This window comes from Pseudorasbora parva, chromosome 8 (genome assembly GCF_024679245.1).
Source record: "Pseudorasbora parva isolate DD20220531a chromosome 8, ASM2467924v1, whole genome shotgun sequence".
Classification (NCBI taxonomy): domain Eukaryota; kingdom Metazoa; phylum Chordata; class Actinopteri; order Cypriniformes; family Gobionidae; genus Pseudorasbora; species Pseudorasbora parva.
This window is the reverse complement of record NC_090179.1, coordinates 15860585-15873170: the sequence shown is the minus strand read 5'-3', so window position 1 is coordinate 15873170 and position 12586 is coordinate 15860585. Positions and strand designations below refer to the sequence as shown.

Sequence of the window (12586 nt, the reverse complement as noted above, 5' to 3'; positions counted from 1 at the left end):
TTGAGTGGTGCGCTTCCCGCCGGGAAGACCCCCGAAGGTGTTCGATCAGTGTCGTGCTTTCCTTCCTGCAAGATGGGTTGGAGAGAAGGCTGTCTCCCTCCACCCTCAAGGTATATGCTGCAGCAATAGCAGCGTACCATGATGTAGTAGAAGGTAAGTCCGTGGGGAAGCACGACCTAATCGTCAGGTTCCTCAGAGGTGCGAGGAGACTAAATCCTCCTCGTCCATCCTCGATACCCTCTTGGGACTTAGCTCTAGTGCTCCGAGCACTTCAGAGCCCTCCCTTCGAGCCCTTGGCGTCTTGTGAGTTGAAAATCTTGTCAATGAAGACAGTGCTCCTGACGGCATTGGCCTCGATCAAGACGGTAGGGGACCTGCATGCACTTTCGGTCAACGAATCGTGCCTAGAGTTCGGGCCAGGTAACTCTCACGTCGTCCTGAGACCCCGGCCCGGATATGTGCCCAAGGTTCCTACCACTCCCTTCCGGGATCAGGTGGTGAACCTGCAAGCGCTGCCTTCGGAGGAGGCAGACCCAGCCCTGGCTTTGCTGTGTCCGGTCCGCGCTCTTCGCGCTTACGTTGACCGGACCCAAAGCCTTCGGACCTCAGAGCAACTCTTCGTCTGTTACGGAGGCCAGCAGAAGGGAAAGGCTGTCTCCAAGCAGAGGTTAGCCCACTGGATAGTGGATGCTATAGTCTTGGCCTACCAGTCCCAAGACGTGCCTTGCCCGTTCGGTGTAAGAGCTCACTCCACTCGGAGTGTTGCTTCTTCCTGGGCGCTGGCTCAAGGCGCCTCGCTGACAGACATATGTAGAGCTGCGGGCTGGGCGACACCTAACACGTTTGCTAGATTCTATAGCTTACGTGTAGAGCCGGTATCTTCCCGCATCCTCGCCCCCAGTGGCCAGGAGCGCTAAGTGCCCGTTCTAAGTGTCGGCTTGCGAAACGCCACTCCCGCCCTCTGGGCCGGATACGTGCGTCTATTGTCTCCAGTTGTGTTCCCCGGGAAACCGGCTAACCCTGTCGAGCTCCTCCGTCACCCCTCCGGTGTCAGACGTTGCGGACCGTCTGACGCCAGGCCTGCACCCGTATGCTTGTGAAACGTGGTTGTAGGCTGGGTTCCATATGTAGCGGTTCCCTCACGGCAACCCCATATGTGTATTCTTCCACGGTATCAGCTACCCTTCGGGCTAGCCCCGTGTCTTTCCCTCGACAGAGCCCGCTCTGTCGTCTCTGGGCGTGTTCTTTCCCCCCTTCAATCAGGCTGGAACCACCCCAGAGACTGCCATATGTTGCACTACCCTGCCAGGTTAGTCCTTATGTGTATTCTGCCACCTCTCCTTCCCTGAAGGACGTGGCCCCGCAGCGTACCCTCTCTCGCAAGTACGAGGTAGGCACGCTTTCCCAGCGTTATCCAATAGTCATTCTGAGTGGGTCTTGCAGAAACAGCAGTGACTGTACTCCCTGCTTGGAGCCCTGACTTCCGTACCATACTAGACGGTGCAGTGCGCTCAAGCAGGACGCTGGAAGGGCCAGCATCCTGGCGTTTTCCATAGGGATCCCATTCGTCGGTTCAGTTCTGACGTACGTCGAACGTGACCGACTGAAAGGGAACGTCTCGGTTACGTATGTAACCCTCGTTCCCTGAAGGAGGGAACGGAGACGTACGTCCCGTCGCCAGATGCTGTGCTTCCGCTGGGAGTCCGGTCACCTTTCGGCTCCTCAGCAGAAAAAGCGCTGATCTACCATTCCACTTCCTATTTATACCCGCGCTGCGGGGCGGAGCGTGGAATGCGTGATCGCATGCCAAATTTCATTGGCTCGTTGTTAGATGCTCGAAGTAGGATTGGTCTCTAAAGTAAGATCCCATTCGTCGGTTCAGTTCTGACGTACGTCTCCGTTCCCTCCTTCAGGGAACGAGGGTTACATACGTAACCGAGACGTTCTCTATGATCCACACAATTTGCTTTATAAAGACTTGCAAGTGAATGAAAGCATGGGAGGAAGTTGGTGAGCGTGAGCGGCTCTGGGTGCTGATGGTAAGTCATTTTAAAGTGTTTTTGACAATCTTTCGTTGTCTCACGAACGAACAACTAAATATGGATAGGTTAATAAAATATACACACATGAATATAGCACAGATACAGTATAGACATGTAGATAGACTATGATGTGCGTTATTTTGTCATTTAAAAAAAACATTTTTAGATAATTTGCTCATTTAGCCCACAATATATCATTAAGAAGTTTCCTCTTAGTTATTACAGTCATTATGAATTATCTTTAAGAGGTTTATGATGGGTAATGCATGTAAATTTGATGCCTATCCTATATTTCAAGACAATTTCCTGAAGTTTCTCTTTTTAGCACTGTGCTTTTCATGGACATATAGTGCGATGGCCTTTCTTCTATAAAAAACTCGCACTAAACGAAATAAAAAGACATCAGAAACAAGTGAAACGATTTTTAAAAAATAAAATTAGCTTCATGATAAATCTTTGCTTTATTTCCATTTCAAATACATTAAAGAGAAATGCAAACTTATCCATTAAAGAGAGTACTCTGTACACAACTGCGCGTGACAACTGCGCGCCACAAACGCTGCCTGTGTGAAAGGAAAAAGTGCGCGCGCTGCTACTGCTTTACACACGCGCTGCTTCAGCGCTGCCTACGCCCTGCTTACGCGTGCAGTGTGAAGCCGGCGTAAGAATCCAAAATAATCAAAGATATTTGATTTTTTTCTTTGAACAAAGACATTTGTTTAACTGTGTTCCACCCCCTCTCTCTTATCAGTGGAGCCATTTGGGATTCCTAAAGACAAAGAGATGTTGAGGGCCTGTAGGCCAAATGGTGCCACACCTGTAGGACAGTGGGGGACGTTTGGTCTGATTGGTCAGTTTGAATGTCTCAGGGTTTCAGTCACATGGTCAAGGGATAGATAAAAGAAGAATGCAACTGTTGCTCTGGCTCTCTTTTTCTCTGGCTGTCTCTTCTAGGGGCCTTCTTTGGCTCTTTACTTTGCTCTCTTCTCTTTGTCTCTCTTTCTATCTTTCTATCTCTCTCTATCTCTCCCTATCTCTCAGGTAACATTCTATACATGCTGGGTACGATTAATGGTATAAGTTTTATCATCTCATTCATCTATTTTGTAACTATTTTAAGTGTAACCATAACCAGATTTTGTCATTAAATTCTTTCAATTATAAATGATTTGCTAACTAGTTTTGATTTGGTATTGACTTTGAAGTGCTCCCTATTGCAACACAATATAGTCACATTAAAGCAACGCTCTCCCACATATTTTGCTATTGTAACTGCGCTTATTTCCGTCGTTGGTCTAAGTTGCAGTGGGTGGTTATAGACAAGAAATGTACAGTTTTCTATCATCTTGCTGATAACGTTTCTTTAGTCGTTCGGCAACCCTGCAGTCAGAACCACTGTAGGCGATCCACCCTTACAGACATGAAAACAAATGTTGGTTTCATGACTTTTCTGCTCTAGTGTGTTTTGGTAGACTGGGTAAACAAAGCCTGATCTGCCAGCGATTTGATTTCGCTCTGCAACTCAGTCTGGAAACCTGTACATTCATTTCTACTGCTTCTGTTCCACTTTTGAGGGAACCAATCACAGACTGGCTTATCCGCCTGGCAGGCTATTGGCAGGTTTAACACGTTGATCATGCCTCTTGTGCTCTGATTGGTTGAAAAACTATCCAATTGCATACAGATTCATTTGAATTATGCTCATTTAGCACGCCTCTTGTGTAGTAGAAAATACAGAGCAGACTCCCCAGACCAATGTTCAGTCTTAAATCGAGCTTGGTCTGGATAGCCAGACAAGTGTTTTGGCTCAATATTGGTCAATATTAATCTAATTAATTTATAAATATTAATGTAAATGCAGTCAGTTCCATCTCAAGTGAATGTGACCAGTAGAAACAAAAAAAAAGGATAGGTTACAAAACACTGGATCTGTCTCACAGAGTAAATGAATTAACAGAAAACAGATAATGTGATTGTATCTCGGCTTCATCCAGCATGTTAATCACACTACAATTGGCCTCGTCGTTGTGTATTAACTGTTAAAGTCAAGGGTAATGTGTGATGTTTTTAACTCTGACAGTATTTGATGATGTATTGTGTCGTGTATATTTGGACAGAGAGATGACGACTGTAGCTCGATTATAACTGCATATATAAACACACTGTGAGCTGAATGAAGCTGCTGTAATAGAAATACATGAACAAAATCAATCTCTATAGACTGACTGAACAAGAGTGAGAGAAGGATTTGAACAACAGATCGACTTACAGCACGACTGTCATAAACAGATAGCCTGGCTCTGCCCTCCTACGTACTTCCGCTCAATTTTCATTTTCCTTAAGTACTGCGTCTGGGACTGCTGTGTAGTCTTAGGTTTTCTCCGAACAAAATTTTACCGGTCCAATCAGCGAACAGAGGGAGTGGTTGAGAACGATGACGTTGATGTCGAGCGCTAGTTTGAGATGTAGTTCAGTAATGGCGGCGGAGAAAGATGCAAACTAAACCATTCATTGCATTGTGGCACCGCTGCCGAATATCCAGAAGTTAAAGCCCCGAGCAATAACAGTCTTTGCTGGGGTTTGTTGGTGGCCATGATGTTGTGGCCCTCCAACAGGGTAAATTCGGGAAAAGTTTGATTTTCCAGATCGCTTCGTTAGTGATGAAGGAGTTGGCTGAAGCTATTCGGACGGTAACGTTAACTTAACTGTTTCTCGTGGGGTCGGAAGGTATTGCCATCATTTAATTTACAGGGACTGGTCAGTTATTTTTATGCCGTCTGTCTCTCACCACCTGCGTAAAAATCCCCGGCCGAGTTTACTGCTTTTGACAAACGCAAGGTCATGTTGATGTAATAGCTGTCCGAATCCACATCTCTGAGTTTTCAACAATATATCACTTCAAAATTCACTGTTTGTAATCATTTTTGACCACTGCAGAGCACCATACGATTGCTTTGCTGTTATTAGGATGCATTTCTAGACTTGTATTTCCTTAAAATGCTGGCAAGTATTTAGAAGAGCAATATATTTCATCACCGCTCAAACAAATTAAAATAAAAGCACTTAAACATTTGAATTGGTCCGTTATTTATAGCAGCATTTATTATCATACCAAGCATATGACATTTTATTTACAGCATACAATGATGTTACGGACCACGTGAGCACCGCGTTCCCGATCACAAAACTCTCCTCTCCACCGTGACGTGAATCAATCACAATCCGAGTGCACGAGTTTGAGGTTTTATCCTATAGTTTTATTACTGAGGTGGCATGCACATGTGCACTTTTATTTTGTCGGATTTCCAAGAGTGAAACAGGCGAAGGGCGCATGACATATGTCACAACCAAACATTAGCGATTGGTTATGGCAGATCCAATAGTTTTAAACCTCAACAGGGTGCCCGCCTTCACAAAAATAAACCCTTGTCAATGGAGAGTGGCCAGACTCTATGTACAAATGAAATGTACAAGAGTCTGGTAAAACCAGGCTAATAAACAGAGCCGCTAAGACTGATATAAGAACTAGACTGACCAACCAGAAATGAGTTAGGGATAATCAGTCTTACTTTTCAGATTCAAATGACACCAATCTACCTTTATATGTAACTGGTTTAAATCGGTTATGATCAGACTTTAAGAAATCAATGAGATGACTAACTTGTAAGACTAGTTTAAGAAGTTTAAGCAACCGGCCGCTGTGGTGTTGACAAAACCACACTTCAATTCAGTGTTTTTAATTCTAGTTCACGTTCACATATATACTGTCTAACCAACATTTATTCAGACACCTTCAACATTTTCTCACATTATAACAGGTTATTAACTATAGTTTATAAAATGATAATACAACATGACAAGATCTCAGAGTTAAACTGTGTCGAAACAAATTCATCGTGATGATGTCAGATAGCTTTGATAGACAGGGATGTAATGGATTACGATCAGCCAATCAGCTGTCAGCTTTTCAATTTAAGACAATCAGATAATACCAGTTTAGGTCAAACCAATAACAGAGCAATGCTTGATTTTGTTCAGTCTGTGTGTAAATGCTGGATTAGCAATTAAAGAAAAACACTTAAGAAAAACTTGGTCAGGTCAAAGTGTCTGAATCATTTTGGTTGAAAACTTTTATCAGTTTTACTGGTAGTCTACTGTATGAGGAATGTTTAGGTATAATATGTCACAGTTTACTTTATTCTGTTATCCTCACTGGCTCACTTACACAAATGAACTATAGTGTCCTGCACCCACTAAAAAATATCAAAAAAGCAAACTGTCCTCCAAAAAAAAAAAAAAAGACTATAGGTCGTTTTTCAAGCACCTTATTGTGACCTATATTTACGTTTTAAAGTCATGCGCCCTCTAGCTGGCGTGAAAATAATGACAGTGTAGTGTTACGTCTGACGTCATGAAATGACGAATGACTGTCGTTACCAATCAAATTGCATATTAATTTTTATGCAATGTATTGACTTTTTACCACCGTGTTTCCTATTTCCATTTAGCAAATATATATATATATATATATATATATATATATATATATATATATATATATATATATATATATTTTTTTTTTTACTTACAACTATCCCCACCCCATCCCTAAACCTACCCAGAGATTTATAGTGCATACACACTTTACGAGCACATGTGTTCCCTGAGATCGAACTCACGATCGCATGATCACATGTTGTTGTATATTGCAATGCTTTAACAATTGAGCTTTGCAAAACCTGAAATATTTTGCAAATAAAAAAGGAAAAATGCTTTGAAATGAAAGTGTCCTATTGTCAGTAGGAGCACAACTTTAGTAAACGCTCCTATGGGTCAAATTTCAAGGAAGTGACAAACGATCTATATAAGCATATTAGTTGGAGGACATGTTGCAAAAATGATATCTGGTGTCTGAATAATTTTAGTTTGGACTGTACGGTCTACCCAACATATAGATTAATTTCATACATTTTACTGTGAGCACTGAATACAATAAATCAAACATGAGTGATCTGTTCTCCATAAAACTCTGACCTGAGCTGTGAGATGTAGGGCAGACACTGGAGGAATCCCCTCACTTCACTCTCTTCATCTGTCCAGTCTCTCAGCTCTACTGGTTTCTTCTCTGTTTGGAGTTTCAGCACTTCTAGGAGGATGGAGCTCTTTCTCTCTGAGAGCTTTATTCTCCAGACTGCAGGAGCAGACAACTGATAAACTGACTGTAATGCTGGAAGGACACTCCTGCCTGTTTGAGTCTCATAGTCCTTCACATGTGAACACAGATCCAGCAGGAAATCACACTGATGAATCTGAGCCTCAGTATCATCATCATCATCATCATCATCATCATCATCATCATCATCATCATCATCATCATCATCATAGGGGAAAGATGTGTAGCTGCACACAGATGTTAACAGTTGAGTGTAATTTTCTTCTGTATTTGCATCAAACTCTGATGCTGAAACAAACAGATTCAGCAGAAACTTCACAGCAGCTTCTCTCTTTATGTAGATGTCACAAAATCTGTAGAGAAACACACACACACACACACACACACACACACACACACACACACACACACACACACACACACACACACACACACACACACACACACACACACACACACACACACACACACAATTATCACTTTATTGTCCAGTGTAGGAGAATATAAAATACTGAAAAAAGTGACTTAAATTATTAAAAGTTAATATAAAAAGCAAGTTGGCGGATTGATTTGTTTTCAACAATTCAGTTTTAACTTCATTCCCTTTATATTCCAGTTTTACTGTCTGGTTGTGTATAGAGTTGTGTGTTATAAATATAATCCTAAATTGAATATTTAATAAATAAAGTATTTTTGTATAGTTTCTATCTTTTGGAATCTAAACAAAATTAAAACACAACGTTTGAGTAAATTAATATCCCTAAACCACTGATTTCAAACACATGTAACTGGCTCATATTGAGTTGATATGAAGGTAAACCTGCGTCAGACAGACAGTTTCTACACTGTGTTTGAGATCTGACACTAAACACTTCATCTAGAGCTCCATTAAAGTCGAGTGCTGTTTGTGTTTTACGTCACATCAGTAATCACATTCACACACACTTTAAACATTCAATCTCAGTTGGGCTAAAACAATTATTAATATTTTAAAATATTATGTACATTTGTTTTAGTCCCGTTGAAATTGTGTCGGTTTGGTGTTTCTGAAGATGAATTAAACAGATAATGTGATTGTATCTCGACTTCATCCAGCATGTTAATCACACTACAATTGTCCTCGTCGTTGTGTATTAACTGTTAAAGTCAAGGGTAATGTGTGATGTTTTTAACTCTGACAGTATTTGGTGATGTATTGTGTCATGTATATTTGGACAGAGAGATGACGACTGTAGCTCGATTATAACTGCATATATAAACACACTGTGAGCTGAATGAAGCTGCTGTAATAGAAATACATGAACAAAATCAATCTCTATAGACTCACTGAACAAGAGTGAGGGAAGGATTTGAACAACAGATCGACTTACAGCACGACTGTCATAAACAGAGCCGCTAAGACTGATATAAGAACTAGTCTGACCAACCAGAAATGAGTTAGGGATAATCAGTCTTACTTTTCAGATTCAAATGACACCAATCTACCTTTATATGTAACTGGTTTAAATCGGTTATGATCAGACTTTAAGAAATCAATGAGATGACTAACTTGTAAGGCTAGTTTAAGAAGTTTAAGTAATCGGCCGCTGTGGGGTTGACAAAACCACACTTCAATTCAGTGTTTTTAATTCTAGTTCACGTTCACATATATACTGTCTAACCAACATTTATTAGATATGACAAGATCTCAGAGTTAAACTGTGTCGAAACAAATTCATTGTGATGATGTCAGATAGCTTTGATAGACAGGGATGTAATGGATTACGATCAGCCAATCAGCTGTCAGCTTTTCAATTTAAGACAATCAGATAATACCAGTTTAGGTCAAACCAATAACAGAGCAATGCTTGATTTTGTTCAGTCTGTGTGTAAATGCTGGATTAGCAATTAAAGAAAAACACTTAAGAAAAACTTGGTCAGGTCAAAGTGTCTGAATCATTTTGGTTGAAAACTTTTATCAGTTTTACTGGTAGTCCACTGTATGAGGAATGTTTAGGTATAATATGTCACAGTTTACTTTATTCTGTTATCCTCGCTGGCTCACTTACACAAATGAACTATAGTGTCCTGCACCCACTAAAAATATCAAAAATGCAAACTGTCCTCCAAAAAAAAAAAAAAAAAGACTATAGGTCGTTTTTCAAGCACCTTATTGTGACCTATATTTACGTTTTAAAGTCATGCGCCCTCTAGCTGGCGTGAAAATAATGACAGTGTAGTGTTACGTCTGACGTCATGAAATGACGAATGACTGTCGTTACCGATCAAATTGCATATTAATTTTTATGCAATGTATTGACTTTTTACCACCATGTTTCCTATTTCCATTTAGCAAATATATATATATATATATATATATATATATATATATATATATATATATATATTTTTTTTTTTTTTTACTTACAACTATCCCCACCCCATCCCTAAACCTACCCAGAGATTTATAGTGCATACACACTTTACGAGCACATGTGTTCCCTGAGATCGAACTCACGATCGCATGATCACATGTTGTTGTATATTGCAATGCTTTACCAATTGAGCTTTGCAAAACCTGAAATATTTTGCAAATAAAAAAGGAAAAATGCTTTGAAATGAAAGTGTCCTATTGTCAGTAGGAGCACAACTTTAGTAAACGCTCCTATGGGTCAAATTTCAAGGAAGTGACAAACGATCTATATAAGCATATTAGTTGGAGGACATGTTGCAAAAATGATATCTGGTGTCTGAATAATTTTAGTTTGGACTGTACGGTCTACCCAACATATAGATTAATTTCATACATTTTACTGTGAGCACTGAATACAATAAATCAAACATGAGTGATCTGTTCCCCATAAAACTCTGACCTGAGCTGTGAGATGTAGGGCAGACACTGGAGGAATCCCCTCACTTCACTCTCTTCATCTGTCCAGTCTCTCAGCTCTACTGGTTTCTTCTCTGTTTGGAGTTTCAGCACTTCTAGGAGGATGGAGCTCTTTCTCTCTGAGAGGTTTATGCTCCAGACTGCAGGAGCTGACAACTGATAAACTGACTGTAATGCTGGAAGGACACTCCTGCCTGTTTGAGTCTCATAGTCCTTCACATGTGAACACAGATCCAGCAGGAAATCACACTGATGAATCTGAGCCTCAGTATCATCATCATCATCATCATCATCATCATCATCATCATCATCATCATCATCATCATCATCATCATCATCATCATCATCATAGGGGAAAGATGTGTAGCTGCACACAGATGTTAACAGTTGAGTGTAATTTTCTTCTGTATTTGCATCAAACTCTGATGCTGAAACAAACAGATTCAGCAGAAACTTCACAGCAGCTTCTCTCTTTATGTAGATGTCACAAAATCTGTAGAGAAACACACACACACACACACACACACACACACACACACACACACACACACACACACACACACACACACACACACACACACACACACACACACACAATTATCACTTTATTGTCCAGTGTAGGAGAATATAAAATACTGAAAAAAGTGACTTAAATTATTAAAAGTTAATATAAAAAGCAAGTTGGCGGATTGATTTGTTTTCAACAATTCAGTTTTAACTTCATTCCCTTTATATTCCAGTTTTACTGTCTGGTTGTGTATAGAGTTGTGTGTTATAAATATAATCCTAAATTGAATATTTAATAAATAAAGTATTTTTGTATAGTTTCTATCTTTTGGAATCTAAACAAAATTAAAACACAACGTTTGAGTAAATTAATATCCCTAAACCACTGATTTCAAACACATGTAACTGGCTCATATTGAGTTGATATGAAGGTAAACCTGCGTCAGACAGACAGTTTCTACACTGTGTTTGAGATCTGACACTAAACACTTCATCTAGAGCTCCATTAAAGTCGAGTGCTGTTTGTGTTTTACGTCACATCAGAAATCACATTCACACACACTTTAAACATTCAATCTCAGTTGGGCTAAAACAATTATTAATATTTTAAAATATTATGTACATTTGTTTTAGTCCCGTTGAAATTGTATCGGTTTGGTGTTTCTGAAGATGAATTAAACAGATAATGTGATTGTATCTCGGCTTCATCCAGCATGTTAATCACACTACAATTGTCCTCGTCGTTGTGTATTAACTGTTAAAGTCAAGGGTAATGTGTGATGTTTTTAACTCTGACAGTATTTGGTGATGTATTGTGTCATGTATATTTGGACAGAGAGATGACGACTGTAGCTCGATTATAACTGCATATATAAACACACTGTGAGCTGAATGAAGCTGCTGTAATAGAAATACATGAACAAAATCAATCTCTATAGACTCACTGAACAAGAGTGAGGGAAGGATTTGAACAACAGATCGACTTACAGCACGACTGTCATAAACAGAGCCGCTAAGACTGATATAAGAACTAGTCTGACCAACCAGAAATGAGTTAGGGATAATCAGTCTTACTTTTCAGATTCAAATGACACCAATCTACCTTTATATGTAACTGGTTTAAATCGGTTATGATCAGACTTTAAGAAATCAATGAGATGACTAACTTGTAAGGCTAGTTTAAGAAGTTTAAGTAATCGGCCGCTGTGGTGTTGACAAAACCACACTTCAATTCAGTGTTTTTAATTCTAGTTCACGTTCACATATATACTGTCTAACCAACATTTATTAGATATGACAAGATCTCAGAGTTAAACTGTGTCGAAACAAATTCATTGTGATGATGTCAGATAGCTTTGATAGACAGGGATGTAATGGATCATGATCAGCCAATCAGCTGTCAGCTTTTCAATTTAAGACAATCAGATAATACCAGTTTAGGTCAAACCAATAACAGAGCAATGCTTGATTTTGTTCAGTCTGTGTGTAAATGCTGGATTAGCAATTAAAGAAAAACACTTAAGAAAAACTTGGTCAGGTCAAAGTGTCTGAATCATTTTGGTTGAAAACTTTTATCAGTTTTACTGGTAGTCCACTGTATGAGGAATGTTTAGGTATAATATGTCACAGTTTACTTTATTCTGTTATCCTCACTGGCTCACTTACACAAATGAACTATAGTGTCCTGCACCCACTAAAAATATCAAAAATGCAAACTGTCCTCCAAAAAAAAAAAAAAAAAGACTATAGGTCGTTTTTCAAGCACCTTATTGTGACCTATATTTACGTTTTAAAGTCATGCGCCCTCTAGCTGGCGTGAAAATAATGACAGTGTAGTGTTACGTCTGACGTCATGAAATGACGAATGACTGTCGTTACCAATCAAATTGCATATTAATTTTTATGCAATGTACGGACTTTTTACCACCATGTTTCCTATTTCCATTTAGCAAATATATATATATATATTTTTTACTTACAACTATCCCCACCCCA

At 39.7% G+C, this 12586-nt stretch overlaps 1 protein-coding gene across 1 annotated transcript in view; it reads right to left on the bottom strand.

Annotated features, from left to right (window-relative positions):
- The window catches only part of si:ch211-281l24.3 (uncharacterized), a 146062-nt gene that overhangs the window by 13449 nt on the left and 120027 nt on the right, over window positions 1–12586 (bottom strand). Inside the window, exons 32-33 of the mRNA XM_067450756.1 lie at window positions 10068–10577; window positions 7077–7568 (exon numbers count right to left, since the gene is read on the bottom strand). Coding sequence (XP_067306857.1) covers window positions 7077–7568; window positions 10068–10577 — 1002 coding nt within the window. The remainder of the gene's footprint in view (window positions 1–7076; window positions 7569–10067; window positions 10578–12586) is intronic.